General features: G+C 45.0%; 2 protein-coding genes across 2 annotated transcripts; one reads left to right on the top strand and one right to left on the bottom strand.

Annotated features, from left to right (window-relative positions):
- Positions 1 to 561: 561 nt before the first annotated feature.
- Positions 562 to 14532, top strand: pole (polymerase (DNA directed), epsilon). Its single transcript, XM_070964686.1, has 47 exons — positions 562 to 626; positions 754 to 889; positions 979 to 1059; positions 1180 to 1224; positions 1301 to 1393; positions 1569 to 1723; positions 1814 to 1958; positions 2051 to 2131; positions 2226 to 2333; positions 2424 to 2534; positions 3015 to 3100; positions 3183 to 3302; positions 3426 to 3558; positions 3662 to 3775; positions 3874 to 4086; positions 4177 to 4284; positions 4390 to 4518; positions 4600 to 4702; positions 4790 to 4936; positions 5027 to 5172; positions 5307 to 5455; positions 5598 to 5690; positions 6023 to 6325; positions 6468 to 6663; positions 6829 to 7043; positions 7443 to 7545; positions 7635 to 7715; positions 7804 to 7938; positions 8027 to 8236; positions 8338 to 8550; positions 8641 to 8784; positions 8884 to 9024; positions 9117 to 9270; positions 9415 to 9521; positions 9680 to 9856; positions 9943 to 10166; positions 10473 to 10693; positions 10780 to 10984; positions 11093 to 11266; positions 11418 to 11543; positions 12553 to 12685; positions 12797 to 12977; positions 13066 to 13197; positions 13393 to 13787; positions 13874 to 13999; positions 14166 to 14255; positions 14362 to 14532. Exons 1-47 carry the CDS (start codon positions 562 to 564, stop codon positions 14482 to 14484), a joined length of 6870 nt encoding a protein of 2289 aa, XP_070820787.1. The 3' UTR covers positions 14485 to 14532.
- A 1228-nt stretch (positions 14533 to 15760) lies between these two features.
- Positions 15761 to 19617, bottom strand: p2rx2 (purinergic receptor P2X, ligand-gated ion channel, 2). The gene is made up of 12 exons (XM_070964869.1): positions 19478 to 19617; positions 18724 to 18859; positions 18534 to 18605; positions 18353 to 18428; positions 18162 to 18258; positions 17992 to 18072; positions 17606 to 17759; positions 17146 to 17276; positions 16958 to 17048; positions 16809 to 16874; positions 16640 to 16717; positions 15761 to 16342 (listed from the first exon to the last, which is right to left on the bottom strand). The coding sequence occupies exons 1-12, from the start codon at positions 19615 to 19617 to the stop codon at positions 16244 to 16246; spliced, it is 1221 nt and encodes a 406-aa protein (XP_070820970.1). The 3' UTR covers positions 15761 to 16243.
- Between the last annotated feature and the right edge of the window lie 519 nt (positions 19618 to 20136).

Genomic DNA, 20136 nt, shown 5'->3' with positions numbered 1-20136 from the left:
ACTTTACATCAGAAATAAACATGTTTACATGCCGGTACAAAAACAGTTTTGGTCTCTACAGTTAATTTCCCCTTTCATGACAACTGCACAGGGGTGAATATTTCTATCACTTACTAGTTAAAAGTATATTAAGAAATTCAAATTAATAAAACCATGCATAGATTTCAGGTGTACATTCACTCAAGTATCATGTTAAGCACAAATTTGAGGTACTTGTACTTCAAATCGGTGCTTTTTACTCCAGTCCATTGCCTGCATGACCAGTGCCGCGGCTTTACCATCCTCGCAGACCGTGAAGCGGTACAGTCTTCCTTTATGAGTGAATCATCCTGTTTAATAAACGATCTTTGTTCTTCCTCTTGTCAGCGACGCTCTCGCGGGAACTGCAGCAGCGCGCCAAAATAGGAAAACATTAGTGACGGTGACAGAGAAAATTAGAGGAGAAACATCAGAAATAACGTCAAAATCCGTTTCAAATGCAGCTTCACCGACAGGCTTGTAAAAAGTGAGCGGACTTTTAATTTAATTCTCCGTGTGGTAGCCGGCGGACCACGATAAAAGATGGTTCTGCAGAACAGTGGAAGGTACAAAGCGGAACGAGGACAAACTGGAGATCAGGAAAACCAGTGAGTTGACGCCTTTTCATTATCTCCTGTCAGCTCCATAGACTTTAAATGACACCTGTAAAATAGCGTAGTAGACAACAGAAGGAAGCCGTGAACTTAATGTGGTTGTTACTTGTGTTTGAACCAGGGACGATGGCTCCTCGATGTCCGCCCTCAAGCGGCTGGAGCGCAGCCAGTTCACCGACGAGATGGACGCCCGCTTCGGCTTCGACAGGATGAAGGAGCCCGGGGAGAAGACGGGCTGGCTGATCAACATGCATCCTGTGAGTCATGTTTGAGCTTCAGTGCTGAATATGTTGAAGAGAAAAGGTCATAACAAATGTGACACTCAGTGCTCCTTTTCATCCTGTAGACAGAGATCCTGGATGAAGACAAGAGGATGATCAGTGCTGTGGATTATTATTTCATACAGGAGGATGGAAGCAGGTTTAAGGTGTGTTTTGGGGGAAAAAGTGTGAAGCGCTCTGGACAGTAATTATTATATAATAACACACTTAAAGCAGTTTTTTCCATTGCTCTAACACATCCCTCCTGTTGTTTCTCCTATCTGTAGGTGGCCCTCCCCTTTAAGCCTTATTTTTACGTCGCCACTAAAAAGGTAAGTCTGTCATTTGGTTCATATGTCATGCAAACATGATCAAAAACTCTTTCCTTAAAGGCAACTTCATTTCCAGAACTGTGAGAGAGAAGTTATCTCGTACTTGTCGAAGAAGTTCCAGGGAAAGGTGGCAAAGCTGGAGATTATGCCCAAAGAGGACTTAGACCTGGTGAGAGCTCTATTTTCAGCTCCTTTGACTGCAATAAAATCGAATCAAATAAAATACAAGCTGCCAAAGGGAAGCTGTAAGATTTTAATGCAATAACCAGATTAAGAAAAAACATAGTGGTGCTATTTATTCTACAGCGACAGTAAACCTGTTGATCTTTGCTGGCTCTCCACAGCCAAACCATCTGGTCGGACTGAAGAGGAGCTACATCAAACTCTCATTCAACACTGTGGACGACCTCATCAAGGTCAAGCGTGAGATCTCCCCGGCGGTACGCAAGAACAGAGAGAGGGAGCAGTCCAATGACGTCTACACCTCGATGTTATCAAGGTACCACCGATCCCATTCGTTTCTGATAAGGTTTGCCTGCTTATTTCTAGCTTTATACTGATCTGATGACTGCTTTGTCGGTTTTTAAAGCGCCTTGTCAGGCGGCAATGTGACCGCAGCAGATGAAGACGGGATGTTAAAGAGTATTTCAGACCAGTTGGACAACATCGTGGACATGAGGGAGTATGACGTGCCCTATCATGTGCGATTGTCCATTGACCTCAAGATCCACGTGGTAAAGATGGATTTCTGTCTTCCCGATGTTTTAGAAAGTCCTCAAAGAGACAAACACTCGCTCTTCTAATCTTGACTGTCTCTGCTCCTCAGGCTCACTGGTATAATGTTCGATACCGAGGCAGCGCTTACCCACCAGAGATTGTCCGGAGGGATGATCTCGTGGAGCGACCAGTATGAGGATTTTATTGATTATGTTGCACCATGGGATCAGTCATTTATTCTTGCTTTGTGATTCTAGTAAAGCGTCATTTCTTGTTCCTTTTAGGACCCTGTGGTTTTGGCTTTCGACATAGAGACCACCAAACTGCCACTGAAATTCCCAGATGCAGAGACCGACCAGATTATGATGATCTCCTACATGATCGATGGACAGGTGAGTTGTGTTCACACTTTTGTAATATGTATTATATTTTTAATGTATGTGTCAGCTTTGCTAACCTTTGTTTGTTTGTTTCCTTTAAAGGGGTTCCTCATCACAAACAGAGAGATTGTCTCTGAGAACATTGAAGATTTTGAGTTCACTCCCAAACCTGAATATGAAGGACCTTTCACTGTTTTCAATGAAGATGATGAGGTATGTGGCTGCACAGCAGTGGTTACTCTGCAGTGTGAATAAAGACTGAAGCACTTGAAACTTGTTGAGTAAATAAATGCAGAGCTGATTAGTCGATCAAAAGAAAATTAAATCACCAACTATTTTGGTAATTGATTAATTGTTTCAGTCATTTTTCAAGGGAAAAAAAGCTGGTTCCAGCTTCTTAAATGTGTGGATTTGTTGCTTCTCTTTGTCATATCCGATGGTAAATGAAGAGTCTTTGGGTTTTGGACTGTTGCTTGGCCAAAATAAGCAATTTGAGGATGTTGCTTTGGGCTCTGGGGAATTTTGACGAGCAGTTTTCACCATTTTTTTTTGGCATTTTATAGATTACATAGTTAATTGTTTACTTATGACAATAATCAGCAGATTAATCAACAGATAAAGGCATTTAAAGTAATGTAACACTCTGTTGTTGCGTCAGTGGAATAACTTGTGGTTCCTTAACTTTGGCTGCAGGCGGCCCTCATTCAGAGGTGGTTCGATCACGTTCAGGAAACCAAACCAAACATCTTTGTCACCTACAACGGAGATTTCTTTGACTGGTGAGCTGCTGCTGGTTCTATGGGCTGATTACATTAATAACTCCCCTGCTGTATTATTTACCTTTCATCTTTCTCTCTCAAGGCCTTTTGTCGAGACTCGGGCTGCCCTCCATGGGCTGAGCATGCACAGGGAGATTGGTTTCCAGAAGGATAACCAGGGAGAGTACAAGTCCAGTCAAGCCATCCACATGGACTGCTTAAGGTCTGCACACCTCTGACACTGTTAGAATGATTCCAGTGTGGTTTATGTAAGCGTAAACTTAGAGGTAAGAGTTGATTTTAGATTAATTAGTCATCCTTCCAACCTGTTTCTCCTCTGTGTCAGGTGGGTAAAGAGAGACAGCTACCTGCCGGTGGGAAGTCATAATCTGAAGGCAGCAGCGAAGGCTAAACTGGGCTACGACCCGGTGGAGCTGGACCCAGAGGAGATGTGCCGCATGGCCACTGAGGAGCCACAGGTACAGAAATAGACTTCAGTTTTCACAGCTCAGAAAATAAAGACTTGTTTTGACTGGGCTTTTGCAGTTTCATTTATTTTTCTCTCCTCTGCTTTTCCCTTAGACTTTAGCCACCTACTCTGTGTCAGACGCTGTGGCCACATATTACCTGTACATGAAGTATGTTCACCCCTTCATCTTCGCCCTGTGCACCATCATCCCCATGGAGCCTGATGAGGTCTGTCTATCGTGTGCGTGTGTGAAACAAGACTGAAATCCATGAAAATAACATACATTTCGCTAATTATTCATTTCTTTTCTTGCGTCTGTTACCAGGTGCTGCGTAAAGGTTCTGGGACTCTGTGTGAAGCTTTGCTCATGGTGCAGGCCTTCCATGCAAACATCATCTTCCCCAACAAGCAGGAGCAGGTCTTCAACAAGCTGACAGACGACGGCCATGTCATGGACTCTGAGACCTACGTGGGCGGCCACGTGGAGGCGCTGGAGTCGGGAGTGTTCCGCAGTGACATCCCCTGCCGTTTCAAAATGGTACGTCTCAGTCCAGCCTGCAGCCGGTGCTTCGCTTCGTTATGTTTTTGTATGTTTTTAGCATGACGGTTCGTTCTGATGCGTTGACAGAATCCAGCTGCATTTGACTTCCTGATGCAAAGAGTTGAGAGAACAATGCGTCACGCCATCGAAGAAGAGGAGAAAATCCCTTTAGAGCAAGTCACCAACTTTAATGAGGTCTGTTGGCGTTTCAGTTTTTCCTTTGGTGTGTTTCTTTTTTGTTGTCTTTCCAGTTTTTGTTACTGTTTTGAAAGTTATAAACTTTCTGTGGTATTTTTTCAGGTTTGTGATGAGATCAAAACAAAGCTGACTTCACTGAAGGAGGTTCCAAACCGGATCGAATGCCCCCTCATCTACCATCTGGACGTTGGGGCGATGTACCCCAATATCATCCTCACCAACCGCCTGCAGGTGAAAGAGAAATCACAAGAAAAACATGAGACAAAACATAAAAAAGCTTGGAATTCAGTCCTTTATTTTCTACATCCACAGCCATCCGCTATGGTTGATGAGGCCACTTGTGCTGCCTGTGACTTTAACAAGCCTGGTGCCACCTGTCAGAGGAGGATGGCGTGGCAGTGGAGAGGGGAAATCAGTAAGTTTAATGTTGTATAAGTGTGTTCTCTCCGACTTTTACTTCTTTACTAGTTTAATTTTTTCCCACTTTTCCCTCCGCCTGCAGTGCCCGCCAGCCGCAGCGAGTTCCACCGCATCCAGCAGCAGCTTGAGTCCGAGAAGTTCCCTCCGTTTTTCCCCAACGGTCCACCTCGAGCCTTCCACACACTCAACCGAGAGGAGCAGGCCAAACATGAGAAGAAACGTCTGGCAGGTGCTCTCTCTTGGCTGCTTGGATTTTAGTTAGACGCATTCTGATTTACTGATTGCTGAAGTGTAGTTTGACCCGTCTTTTCTATGTCAGACTACTGTAAGAAGGCCTATAAGAAGGTACACGTCACCAGGCTGGAGGAGAGAGTCACCACCATCTGTCAGAGAGAAAACTCCTTCTACGTCGATACTGTGCGAGCTTTCAGAGATCGGCGCTACGAGTTCAAAGGACTCCACAAGGTACGTGTTGGTATTGAATGAAAAACAATAATCCTTATGTTTTACACTATTATCAAAAACATATTTCTATATAGTTTCTGTCTGTTCTGTTATTTGCTGTAAAGTACTTGCTTCTCGTGCAACCTTTCCTTAAGGTGTGGAAGAAGAAACTGTCTGCAGCTCAGGACAGCGGAGACGCTGCTGAAGTGAAGCGCTGCAAAAACATGGAGATCCTGTACGAGTCTCTTCAGCTGGCTCACAAGTGTATTCTCAACTCTTTCTATGGCTACGTCATGAGGAAAGGGTAGGAGTCAGCTACGGTTTTCATCATTCAGATAAACAAATATCCTCTTATTTGCATTGTTACATGAGCTCATGAAAGCGGTGAAAAACAGCACCCTGCTGCAGACCTGAAGTCGTCTGCTCTGCCTTTGTGTCTCCATCAGGGCGCGCTGGTACTCCATGGAGATGGCTGGCATCGTGTGCTACACTGGAGCCAACATCATCACTCAGGCCAGAGAGCTCATTGAACAAATAGGGTAAGCGTCATGTTGATAATGTTAGCTGGAAGGGATCCACTGCCTCATTTAACAACATTTCATCAGCAGTGTTGCCAACATTTGGGCTTGAATCCAGCTCCTGCAGCACTGATCTTATTTCACTTAGTTTTGCCCCTACATCATCTATTTTAAAGCAGATATTGCTTCAGGTCAGAGTAAAAGTTACATAGCTGAACCCTGAAATCCTCAAGCCTTTACTCATTCACTCAGTTCAAGTTGTCCTGGAGATGAAAGGCATCAACCAGATTCCTAATATGTGAAATGAAAAATACTGGCATCACGTCATTCACTCCTGCTTCTCTGCTCCTCAGGAGGCCCCTTGAGTTGGACACTGACGGTATCTGGTGTGTCCTCCCCAACACCTTCCCTGAGAACTTTGTGGTGAAAACCAGTAATGAGAAGAAGCCCAAGGTGACCATCTCTTACCCAGGAGCCATGCTGAACATCCTGGTGAAGGAGGGGTTCACGAACGATCAGTACCATGAGCTGGTCGACCCCGCGTCCCTCGCGTACAACATCAGGTCTGAGAACAGCATCTTCTTTGAGGTGGACGGACCGTACCTGGCCATGATCCTTCCTGCATCTAAAGAGGAAGGAAAGAAGCTGAAGAAAAGGTAAAGCCATAGTGGACTTTCTGATCCTGGTCAGATTGGGGGGATTTGTTCCCAACATCCATGAATGCAATGTCCAGCAAGGGTCAACTCTACTGTGGTGTGCCTGCTGTGATGATGATTTAAGTTTCTCCATTCACGTTAGGTACGCTGTGTTTAACGAGGATGGCTCTCTGGCTGAGCTGAAGGGTTTTGAAGTGAAGAGGAGAGGAGAGCTCCAGCTCATTAAGATTTTTCAGTCGTCAGTGTTTGAGGCTTTCCTCAAAGGCACCACTCTGGAGGAGGTGTACGCCTCTGTGGCCAAAGTGGCTGACTACTGGCTTGACGTTCTGTACAGCAAGGTAAAAGTCAAAAGGCTTTCTAGTATTACAAGATATTTACACTGAGCTTTCAGACGTGTTTTTTGTAACTTGGATTAACCAGCCCGTCTATCTTGTATTTTAAAATATCGTGTGAGAGAAAGCTGAGCTGAAACATTGATTCCAGTTTTTTCACTGGTCTTCCAGGCTGCCAACATGCCAGATGCAGAGCTGTTTGAGCTGATTTCAGAGAATCGTTCGATGTCCAGAAAGCTGGAGGACTACGGAGAGCAGAAGTCCACTTCCATCAGCACAGCTAAGAGACTGGCTGAGTTCCTGGGAGACCAGATGGTGAAAGATGCTGGTCTGAGCTGTCGCTACGTCATCTCCCGAAAACCAGAGGGTTCACCCGTCACAGAGAGGTGAGGAAACAGCTCTGAAAATATACCTTTGTACTTCTGCCACAGTGGAGGGGCCAGATTGAGGATCAGGGAGTTTTTCCCATAAAGGTGTCAGTATACTCCTAAAGGTGCTCGTCTAATGGTCACACAGTGCCTGAGAGCCCCTTCCCCAACACCGTGGGGGTGTTTTCATGTACAGCTGCCCTGCAAGTTGTTCAATAAAGCCACAAAATACCAAAAAAAACGCCTGGTTGAAAACCACAGTGATGATGGATGTGATAGATTATCTGGATCAAATAAAATGTTATCGGAGTGGCTTCTCCCATGGTTCAGTGTTTGCAGAGAGCAAGTACTTTGCACTATTACCAGAAGTAAAAGCTTTGAGTTTGACACTGACGGATTTGTGGTTCTCTCCCTCAGAGCCATTCCTCTGGCCATCTTCCAGGCAGAGTCCAGCGTGAAGAAACATTTCCTTCGTAAGTGGTTGAAGATGCCCAGCCTGCATGACCTGGACATCCGCACTGTGAGTCTTTAAGAAACGTTATGCCCTTGGACGGGAGCCTTTGATTATCTGCGCTCCCACTGAGATTAACCGCTCTGTTGCATTTCCAGATCCTCGATTGGAGCTATTACATCGAGAGGTTGGGTAGCGCCATCCAGAAAATCATCACCATCCCTGCAGCTCTTCAACAGGTGAAAATGAAGCGCGGTCTATCGCTCTCTTAGTCTGTTCTGGGTTGAAGTGCAGCTAAAATATTGAAGTGTTTCTGTTCAACACCAGGTGAAGAATCCAGTACCCAGAGTGAGGCATCCAGACTGGCTTCACAAGAAACTCCTGGAGAAAAACGATATCTACAAGCAAAAGAAAATCAGTGAGCTGTTCACCAGTGAGGGCAAGAGACAGGTTCGTCACCTCGCAGCAAAATGTCCCATCTACTCAGAAAGTTCGCTCTGCCCTCATTAGGGGACGACCACTCTTTTCTAAATGGTCTCCTCTCTCTCAGGTGGCCCATCAGCCTCTTGAAGCGGGTCAAGCCGCGGACATAGAGGACTTTGGACTGCCAGCCAGACCTCTGCAGCCAGCCATCCTCATCAGCACCAAGCGCAAGCGGGCTTCTCAGGGAGAGGACAGCCAGGTGGAGTCTCAGGATGTGGAGCTCACTCAGTCCTGGAGAGAGATCCTGGGGCCACCCCCACCTATGGGAAAGACGCAGGTAAGGTCGCAACAACACGCACAAAGGGCTACCTACTGATTCCACGTCTTTTCAAGCCACGGACAATTTCAAAAACATTCCTATTGGCTGTCTGTAAACAGGAGGAGCGTCTAGTGTGGCTGCGTTACCACAAGAAGAAGTGGGAGCTGCAGCTGAGGCAGAGGAAGGAGAGAAAGAAGAGGAGGAGGCTGCTGGATGGCGAGGCTCAGCCTGTCGGGGGTGGAGTGATCAGAGACGGCCCCATCACCGGCCTGGGAAGCTTCCTCCGCAGAACGGCTCGCAGCATCCTGGACATGCCGTGGCAGATTGTGCAGGTGGGGCAAAGTCGCCTTCATCATCATCCTCAAGTCAGTTAACAAAGAAAATCCAAGCTGATGTGACCTCCTGTTTCCTGCTCCTCACAGATTGCAGAGACTACTCACCCTGGTCTGTACAAGTTGTGGGCTGTGATTGGAAATGACCTCCACTGCATGAAGCTCAACATCCCACGTGTCTTCTACGTCAATCAGAAAGTCCCAAAGCAGGAGGAGGGAGCCACGTACAAAAAGGCATGCGATAAGGAGATGCTTCGCAGTTACTATAAGTGGTTTGAAGGCGTGCGTTGTTATAAAAAGATCTAAAAATTTTAACAAGTTGTTTGGCCTCAGGTGAACCGCATGCTGCCTCGCTCCAACATGGTGTACTACCTTTATGAGTACAGTGTACCAGAGGACATGTACCAGGAGCACATCAACGAGATCAATGCAGACCTCTCTGCCCCAGACATTGAAGGGGTCTATGAGACACAGGTAACATAAACACACACACACACTTTCTGTGATGCTCTTTGTGTGTCTGACTCATTGTGAACAGAATGCAGCTTTAATGTGAACTCTTTCAGGTCCCGTTGCTGTTTCGTGCTCTGGTGCAGCTCGGATGTGTGTGTATGGTCAATAAACATGTGGTGAGGGATCTGGCTGGCAGGGAGGCTGACACCTTTGACCTGGAGCATCTGGAGATGAGGTCTCTGGCCCAGTTCAGCTACCTGGAACCTGGTAAGACCCAGCTCACACACTGTTCATGTTGAACTGATGGGGTTTGTCGTTTTGTTTGTTTCATTTTATTTACCATTTCCTTAACTTCTAACTTAATAATTGACTTAAGCTTTACATCACTTTGCTGTGTTTCCCTCTTCTCAGGGAGCGTTCGCCACATGTACCTGTATCATCACAGCCAGGGTCACAAGGCTCTGTTTGGCCTCTTCATCCCCTCTCAGCGCAAAGCCAGCATCTTTGTCCTGGACACAGTAAGAACAATACACATCTTTTTTTTTCTTCTTCCACTGCCATCGTGTTGCTGTGTCGACTCGTCAAGTGAGTGCATGGCAGCTCTATTGAAAGCCTAATGCATCCCCTCCCAGCTGGCAGAACAACCCTTAAGCTCTTCTGTATTTGCTGTCCAAAGGTCAGGAGCAACCAGATGCCCAACCTGAGTAACCTCTACACAGCAGAGCGCACCGCTCTCCTGGAGAAGACGACCGAGGAGCTTCTGCCTCCAGAGAAACACAACTTCGAGGTCCGAGCTGAGAACGACGTGAAGGCTATTTACCGAGCACTGCAGCGCATACTGCTCAACTACAAGGTAAAGTACCACAAAGGTAAAATACCTAATTACTTCATGATTACATGCACAGACTTTACCAATCACGTGTCTGCTGCTGTTTACAGGAGGAGCGCCGCGGGCCCACCCTCATCGCGATGCAGTCAAACTGGGAGTTGCGACGGTTGGCAGCAGGAATGCCGGTGCTTGAGGAGTTTCCAGTCGTTCCAGTACATGTGGTCGATGAGATCAGCTACAACGTGCTGGACTGGCAACGCCACGGTGCCCGGCGCATGATCCGCCACTACCTCAACCTGGACAGCTGCCTGTCACAGGCTTTTGACATGGCCAGGTATGGACTGCAGAAAAACATAAATAAAGTTAAAATAAAGGAAACATAATAATAAAATGTCCATTCAAATGATAAGTCCAGACGGGAAGGAGCTTGTACAGTCCAACAGGACTAAATCTAGACCTCCATTCTAAGTGAGGAAGGGCAGTTTCAGTCTGTCTGCATAAGCTTAAAATGGCTGCCATAAGTTATAGAACCTTCTTTGAGTCAGCCAACAACCCCAACAGGCTCACTGTGTTGCTGTAGTTTATTTTTGTCAGGAAGCATTTGAACTTTTGGAGCTCATATCATGCCTCTTGCTTTCAGGTATTACCATTTACCTGTGGGGAACTTGCCTCAGGATGTGTCCATCTTTGGCTCCGACCTGTTCCTGGCAAGACACCTACGGAAACACAACCACCTGCTGTGGCTTTCACCCACAGCCAGGCCCGACCTCGGGGGAAAAGAGGCTGATGACAGTCGTCTGGTCATGGAAAGTGATGAAAGGGGCTCTGTGGAGATCAACGCTCAAGGATGCTACTCCACAGGTGCCCAAACACACATTTGATCTGCGTCCATCATGAAGCCACTGTTCATTTGTATTTATGGATGATCCTGTTTCTTTTCCTTCTAGTGTGTGTGGAGTTGGACCTGCAGAGCCTGGCGGTGAACACCATCCTCCAATCACAGCACGTCAATGACATGGAGGGCGGAGCTAGTCTGGGCGTCAGTTTTGATGTGATCCAACAGGCCTCGCTGGAGGATATGATGTCAGGAAACCAGGGAGCCAGCAATGTCGCTAGCTATGATGAGACCGCTCTCTGCTCCAACACCTTCAGGTGTGTAAAGACCTGAAGTGCACGGCTGTTTATTTGTTAAAGAAGCATGCCGTGCTTTATTTTTTGCGTTTGGCTCACCTCACTGGTTGCTCTGCGTCATGTGGGCAGGATCTTGAAGAGCATGGTGGTTGGATGGGTCCGAGAGATCACGCAGTACCACAATGTGTATGCGGACAACCAGGTGATGCACTTCTACCGCTGGCTGCGCTCCCCCAGCTCTCTGCTCTATGACCCCGCGCTGCACCGCACCCTGCACAACATGATGAAGAAGGTGTTTCTACAGTGAGTGTCACGTCATCCTCTGCACAGCAACAAGCATCTGTCTCGTTGATTTAGCCACATTTTTAGTCCTAAAGGCTTTGTTTTGAAGTAACCTGAACATGCACAAAAGCGACGGTGTCATCTTTTTTTATTTATGTCATTCTGCTGTCAGGCTGGTTTCAGAGTTCAAACGTCTCGGCTCCACTGTGGTGTACGCAAACTTCAACAGGATCATCTTGTGCACTAAAAAACGGAGGATAGATGACGCCATCGGCTACGTGGAATACATCACCAACAGGTCAGATGTTAACCCTCTGCAGGTCACGACTAGAGAGAGTGTATGGACATTTTTGCTTCCTGAGCTCATGCAGTAACCTCCTTTATACAGTCATGTGTTCACAAAGTGGTGAACCTCGCTCCATCCTCGCTTGTGAACAACTTTTCCAGGATGCCCCTGTCAAACCCAATCATGACACTATCACCTGTTACCAATGAACCTGTAGAATGTCCACAGCTTTCCCAGTCTTTAGTTGCTCCTGTCCCACCTTCTTTGAAACATGTTGCTGCATCAAACTCACAATAAGCAGATATTCACAAAAATCAATGAAGCTGATGAGGTCAAACATTACAAATATTGTCTTTGTGCTGTTTTCAGATGAGTATTTGGCAAAACAAATTAGCAAATAATCACATTCTGTTTTATTTATGTTTTAACCAGCATCCCAACTTTTTAGGAATTAGGGTTGTGATGATAATAATAAATGTTAATAAACACATAATTGTGCACAAACATGAATTCATATTTATGTCTATACATAGAAAAATATATGTAAAATTAATGGAGCTGTATTTAAAAAAAGAAGAAAAAACAACTATCTGAATCGACTGCTGAGCCACTAAAGCCGTATGTGTGTCCGAGTTGTCTTCAGTGGTTTGACGAAAGAGCCAGAACATGAAAATCTGAAGAAAAAAAACCAGCACAGTCACCCATTAGAGCAGCTCGATGTTTTCCAGAGATGGTGTTGTGGTCTCCATCGTGGGAAATTAATTCTATGAAGCAAACTTAAAAGAGGAGAACTGCCCATTAGACTAATGGAAGGAAATATTGAATAGTGAAGTTAGACCAATTTATCAATATTCTAACGTGAAATGAAGTATCTTATGGGATTTTGGTCATTGTAATATTGTTACAGATGAGACCACAAGTTTTCCGGGCCCTCAAGGCAGGATTACAGCAGCATTTCAAACAGCTGTCAGTATTACTAACTGTACTGTACTGTAACGTTTCCTGACTGTTTCTCCTCCAGCATCCACTCCAGAGAAATCTTCCACTCTTTGTCCATCTCCTTCTCCCGCTGCTGGGAGTTCCTGCTGTGGATGGATCCGGCCAACTGCGGCGGCGTGAAGGGCAAGCTGCCCTCCAGCGTCTTGTACGGAGAGGTACCTCAAACTGCAGCTTCTGCCTCACGGTGTGTTTTCATTTATTAAAGTCGCAGGACACAGAACACACGCCTCCTCTGTGGTCCTGTTTTTTAGGAAGCAGGCAAACAGAAAAACAGACGAGAGGAGGGAGACGAGGACGGCAGCGAGGATGAAGATGAGGACAAAGCCGAGGACGATGATGGTGATGGTGATGATGAGGTGGAGGAGCTGATTGAAAGCAACTGGAACATCATGCAGTATCTGCCCCAAACTGCCTCCTGTCAGAAATACTTCCTCATGATTGTCTCCGGTAAAAATAATAGTCAATGCACAATCCTTTTTTTATTTCCTTGCTTTTTTCTTTCGACCGTCTCTCACACACACACTTTCTACACCAGCCTACATTGCAGCGGTCTACCACAGCATGAAAGAGGAGCTGAGACGTAACGCTCCTGGGGCAACGCCAGTCAAGAGACGCGGAGGCAGCCAGGCTTCCCAGCAGCCTTTGGGGGACTTGAGTGCTCTTCCTGGTAAGATGCTGTTTGGAAAGCTGCTTGAGTTACCAAAGACTTCCCTCGTGCATGTTAGGAACTTCACATTACAGTCATTACCGTCGCCACAAGCTCATGTCTGTTACATTTAAACCTACGACCGGGGACTTTTAACTGTGTTCAGATTGATTTCCTCTCAAATGTGATGGTTTCTTTTAAAACTCTCACCCACAGGAATGATCTCCTTCTCCCAGGAGTATGTGTCCAGCGAGCTGACGCAGAACTTTTTCACCATCACTCAGAAAATCCAGAAGAAGGTGACGGGCACCAGGAGTGTGAACCAGCCGTCAGAGATGTTCCCCGTCCTGCCTGGATCCCACCTGCCACTCAACAACCCGGCACTGGAGTTTGTCAAATATGTCTGCCAGGTCCTTTCACTGGATGCCAACATTGTGAACCAGGTGAACAAGCTGAAAAGAGACCTCCTGCGCCTCGTGGACGTCGGAGAGTTTTCAGAGGAAGCCCAGTTCTGTGACCCCTGTAACTCCTACATCCTGCCAGAGGTCATCTGCCACCACTGCAATTTCTGCCGTGACCTCGACCTCTGCAAGGACCCGTCTGTGGCACAAGTGGGCATCACAATGATACCTTTTTTAACCTGGTTATTAAATCATGTCAAACTACAGTCACATAAACTGTGTTTTCGTGTCCTCAGGACGGATCTGTTTTGCCTCAGTGGTTCTGCTCCAACTGCCAAGCACAGTATGAGACCGAGTCTATTGAGATGGCTCTGGTTGAAGCTCTGCAGAAGAAACTGATGAGCTACACACTGCAGGACCTGGTGGGTAGAAAACACGTTGCTTTATTTATTGTGTGCCTCTGTGCCGGCATTATGTTTTTACAGGTTCACTCGGACTCGAGGATGCTGCTGATTAACAGTCTGAGCATCAGCTTTGTTCCCCTGAAGCCGCCTCACAGCTAAAAACTCTTCTGTGTTTTTTTTTTAGGTGTGTACAAAATGTAAAGGAGTGAAGGAAACGAACATGCCGCTGTACTGCAGATGTGCCGGAGACTTCGACCTCACTTTCTCAGCCAAGGTTTCTATTCTCAAATACATCATCCAGTTTAGTGGTGAAACACATGATGGTTTCTGTTCGACATTGTTCTCACAGCTGTTTTTTTTTTACTCTCCCTCCATTAAAGAGCCTCTCTGAGCAGATCACGGTGTTTCGGAACATAGCTTCTCACTACAACATGAGCTTCCTGGAGGAGACCATCGACTGGTTGCTTGGTATGAGCCCAAACATCACCCAGGGCGCTCACTAAATGCAACACCCAGCACTTCCTCGGCTGCGTCTGTGGCTGCTACTTTCCAGTCTGCTGAAGTTTTCCCCGTTGATGTCTGTTTGATGGCAGGCTGGAAGAGGAGCGTGTGGACTGTAGATATGTTTGAAGTCTTATGTCATAATAAAATTATGAATGTGTGAATTTCAGATTTTGACTGTTAATAAATATTTTTCCAAGTGTTTTAACAGTGAGCCTGAATGTCTTCACTGCTCAGTTATTTCACTCAGAGCTGTAATAACGTCTGCCATGAAGGAAAAAGCACAAACATCATGAGTGCCGTCCACTCTGGTGACGCTCATTAATCAGCAGCCAACACTGAGCTTCCTCCTCACTTTGCTGCTAATGTGTCGGTTGTGGCTTGTGTGACCTGAACTCCATTTATTCTGTCATCTCACAGTGAAACTCATTAGACACATCTGGTGCTGCTTTATTACAACTGATTAATCGCTAACTGCCACCTTTGTTTCTCATTGCTGTGGCAATAGTGAATTTGGGTACTTTGATTTTTCTCTTTGAAAACTCTAAACAGTCAGGTCTTCATCTTCCAAGTCTTCATGCAGCTGAGAATTTTCCTGGTTGTTACTTCTTGTTTTCACTGTTACTGAATGTGTGAATATCATTTGGTGCAAGTCTGGATCACAGTGATCTTAACCCGTGCACCTCCATCACTTTAACCTCATTGCCCCGCAGATGCCTCACTTTGCCTGCTGATGGGTGTCTCCCAGACAAGTAATCACATTTCAGCCTCTGATCTGAGGCACAATTAGATTGGCCCCTCAGAGCCTCTGACTGAGACATTTTGTGCATGTGCGAATGAAGGAACAGGAGCACTTAGGAGGGCCTGTGACTAAACTCTTAAAATTTAAGAAAAGATCAGGCAACATTTCTTAAGCTCGGCAGTGAAATGTTCTGACATAAGCACTACCATTTAAGACGTAGCAAATCTCTTTACATGTCATAAACACCATTTCCACACTGACGTGTGACGTGGCTGTTGTGCTCCTCCATCCATCATGACAGATATCGATCCATCAGACTTGAGTCTTCAGCTTTCTTCACCACTGGCGTCCAGATGGATTCACACTTCCCTACAATCTTGTTAGAGAAACCATTTTATGGGAAATGTCAGTGTTATTTGATTACCGCTCATTGCTCTCCTCGTGCATCTCCTGACTGTTTCCTCCTGCACCCTCGAATTATGCTGAACACATCAGGTTGAAAAACAAAGGAAATTAAACAGACCACTTAGGTTGTTCAAATGCATTGTCTACAGTTTTATGTAAGAGCAAAGGTCAGTGTTTCATGATATCCCATCATGGTAATGCTTATGTCTGAAACAGTGACAGAAATGGCCATAGTTTATTCTGTGCACTCAAATATGTTTCTGCTGTGAAATGTTTTCGTTTCTGTTCATACTGAGAAAATAAACTAAATTTCTAATAGGTCTTACTGTCAAGTGAAAGAGAAACAATTAATTGTTGAGGTCCATCAAGGTTTGAGATGATAGATGAACTGAATCCACTGCACAAGCAGAGACTTTGAGAGGACCAGCTGTCTTTCAGAAGATGCTCACTGTCTCTGCGGTTCTCTGTCAGTTTATATTCCCAATAAAACCATCACAGCAGCCGCTGTCAGTCCATAACTGAGCTGCTGCAGACACCTGAGAAACCCCTCAGAGCTGCTGGCGGAGGAGAGTCCACACTCTTGGCCAGTGAGGACTGAGGCACCAGTGATGACGTTACAGCGGCACGCCTTCTGACAGGTCCGAATGGTCTGAGCCGTATCTGTTGATGAAGCTGAGCTCTGTGGGAATGGGCACCGTGGGCTCCTTGATAACCTGCAGAGGACCGATATCCTTAGAGAAAGCCTCACAACATAGACCTTGAATACGTTTATGCATGACATATAAAAACAATCAAAGACAGGCAGTACTATTTTATGTGTCTTTAATATGGTCATCTGTTTTGCTTTGTAATGTCTTTATGTCTTCTTGAATTGCCTGATTGGTGCAATACAGATAAGCTTGCCTTGAAAGCCAGTGTCTCACTAAGCCAGGACAGTGTGAGTGAGCCAGCATGCATGAATACCCAGACCCCTGAGACCCAGGCAGATGAAAATAAAGCCTTTTACTCACTTCATCAAACTTCCTCTCACTGTAGACTTCATTCTTATCAATAAACGTCAGCATGATCCAGTCACAAATGATGGTGCACTAGAGGGTTGAAATGAAAGGAAAAAGACAGTTTTTGGTGGACAGAGCAATAGCTGTCACTTCAGCGTCTCAAGACAAGAAAGGAACTCACAATCCCAACTGAAGTCATAGCCGTGACAGTGCTGATGATGGTTGGGATGGGACTGAATTTACCAGCCTGAAAAAGAAATGCAAATAATATCGTGACCGCCACCACAGTTAGCTGAAAGTAAACTGTGACGGTGATGAGTGTGCACTTACATGTCCGTGAACTATGACATCCAGGCGGATGCCATAGGCTTTGATAAGTGTCCGTGTCTCTACCCCATCCTTTCTGTAATATTTGGCAAACCTGGACAATTACACAGAAATCGCACAGGTAAAAGCAGGGAAAGTGACCACAAGCCAAAGAGGCAAGCACAGTTTAAAACACCAAACAAAAAGCTCACCTGTAATAGTAACCAGAGTTGGCCTGATCCTTTCGGAGGTCAAGACGACGGAAGGAATATGTGGGTTTACAGTGTGAGGGATCGATGTCCAGGTTACACTTCCAGTTGATGAAAACCCCTATCACTCCTCCCTGAGCAAAAACAGCAATAACCATCTCTGGGGCAATGCTGCGCCACCACAAAGTGGGTCATTTTTAACACATCTATTCACCATCCGTGCATGTTTGGAACACTGTACTGCTGCTATCTCTGCCAGGGCTCCCTCAAAAAAGAGATTAATCTCACTGGGACTCACCTGGTTAAATAAAGGTTACAATTACAATATCATAGAGAAAGCATGCATTGTTCAAAATAAGAAGTATATATGTATAAGAAGACATCTTTTTTCATCTTTTTTCAAATCAGAAATCTTCATGAGTCAGAAAGTTTGGACATTTTGCAGTGCAGAACTCATACTCACAGTCCTGCAGAGCTCATTGAAATTCTCCCTCGCCTTTTCTGCGATGTAGCCCAGGCGGAAGTTTGGACAGTAGGGCTCGTTCTCCTCGTGATAATGACACTTGCTGAGGTATTTCTGCATGTCGCGCTTGTTTGAAGCATCTTTGATGTTTCCTCTGAAGACCAGAACAGGACAACCTCTGAAATCTCTGCAGCTCTTCGAATGCCTAGCACAGTGTGTGTGTGTGTGTGTGTGTGTGTGTGTGTGTGTGTGTGTGTGTGTGTGTGTGTGTGTATGTGTGTGTGTGTGTGTGTGTGTGTGTGTGTGTGTGTGTGTGTGTGTGTGTGTGTGTGTGTGTGTGTGTGTGCGTGTGTGTGTGTGTGTGTGTGTGTGTGTGTATACTCTACCTCAGTACTTTAAATTTTGGGAAGTGGATCGAGTTCCTGATGAACACTGTGAAATTGACGGCCTCCACTAATGCAGGTTCTCTGTTGAAGACACCCAGTGATCAGAGTCATCATATTTCAGATAAACCTGACAAACCAACATGGCGGAAATTATCCATCACCTGCCTTACCGTACTACAGCATGCTCCTCAATGGGACACCAGGTTTGTATCTCACAGGTTTTGAAGGTGTGGTTGTAGTACTGCACACATCTGCCGGTCCTTCTGCCTGTAAGAAAGTGATTAAAACAGATTTTAAAAAAGGTGGCAAATACAAACCAACCAAGCTTGAAAAAAGATTTTGTGAGGAATAAAACCGGTACCATGGCCATCGAAGTCAACCTCTCCCTCGAGACAGTCAGAGTCTTTTGTGCAGTTGGCTTTGGCAACATTGAAATGCTGAAGTGAAGTAAGACAGGTGCTCAGTTATGGGAGAATAAAGGTGTCTGTGTAACTGGATACTGTTATCTGTTATTGATGAGAAAGCTTCAGGCAACCTCTCACCTCAGCGCAGGTTCCTTGCCTCTGATCATACGTAACTTCTCGTCTCAGTATTGTACTAATCACATCACCGCCCTATGAGAGCCACAAAAATACCATTAGTCAGCAAAGTTTCAATCCTCTGGAGACATAATGATGCTGACAAAGAGGTGAGACCTTCTTGATTGTATTGCAGCTTTTGTTATGGACTCACCTCTGATGGTCGAGCGTACTCCACAGTGTCCAAGATATCATCTCCATGAACTGCTGAGCCTTTCATGAGCGTGTAAACCGAGCTCTCCGGACGAGTTTCACTCTCTTGGTAGGCTTTCTGACTTATGAAGACATACCTTCAGGATGATAAAACAGACAGACCTAATATCACATTTTCTGTCATGACGTCAGTTCATACAGGAGGCATCAGATTACCTTGGATCTATTCAGCCCTCTTAGCTGAATCCAAGAGAAGAAGAAAAGATGACGCACTTCAATCGTAAAACTCAAGTCATCTGTTCTAAGAAATAGTTAAAGATCTGATGCAATAAGAATAACAGAAGAATAAGATCTTTACAGAATCAAAGACTCTGAAAGCTGCTTTCCTCAGTTCAAAAATATGTCTAATAATGGACTTTATACCATTTCTGTTCCCATCAATTATGCTGTTTACTTGTTTCCAGTTAATTGCTAATGAGAAGCATTTCCTCTCCACAAAATGCTATTTATGGGATTGAGAATTTAAAGATGCAGTGCATTTTTTTTATCCTTATCTCCTTTTAGACACAAAAACATATTGCTGACAAAATACAGGTTTATACTTTACTGTAATTCCTAAAAGAAGCATTAAAACTAACACATGATACATCTTATGACAAAATATGCAGAAAAATCAACAAAGTTACCAAAGACTTTCGGTATCAGAGATTGTCCCTTTCAGCACATACATGCAAGTACAGAAACACGAAGCTTACCAGATGAAATAGGTGATCACAAGAAACTGAACGACTCTGTATATGACTCCAAGAGTTCTGTTCTTAACCACCATCACTTTTGGTGTCTCATAGTCCCAAAAACCAAGAAAATACTCCTTTATAAAGTCACGTAGCCCCATGACAAAATGATGTAATGCTTCAGACATATTCTGAGATATCCTTGTAAAATCTACTATGTCTATGATTCTGTTTCTCTGTTTCAAGCTTTTTATTGTTTCTGTCTCACTGTCTGCTCCTGCTCAGCTCCAATCTATATCTCTCTCAAGCATCCCTGGGACCAGGCAAAAGGGAGCAGAGAAGGGGGTGGGGCTCTGATGTTGTTGAATCAGGCATTTTATTTTATGTCAGTTTCTGATGATTGTACAGCTTAATGATGTTTCTGATTGATCTTAAAATCTGAACAAAGTGCTTAAAGTTCTGCAGCATTCACATTTTTAAACATTTTCCTCTGTTTTTTAAATTTACAATAAAATAAAAGCATTTAATCTGGAGGTATTGGTGCAGGCAAACTGAATGTAACATGATGGATGATGTTGATATATTATGATATGTCAAACTTAATGAAATATCCCAAAAACGGATGTGTGTGTGCATCAATATATAACAAAACTTCGACAAAAAAATATTAAAATAAAATA

Source organism: Chaetodon trifascialis, chromosome 6 (genome assembly GCF_039877785.1).
Source record: "Chaetodon trifascialis isolate fChaTrf1 chromosome 6, fChaTrf1.hap1, whole genome shotgun sequence".
In the NCBI taxonomy this organism is placed as follows: Eukaryota; Metazoa; Chordata; class Actinopteri; order Chaetodontiformes; family Chaetodontidae; genus Chaetodon; species Chaetodon trifascialis.
Note: the sequence above shows the minus strand (reverse complement) of the source record. Positions and strands in the feature narration are given on the sequence as shown.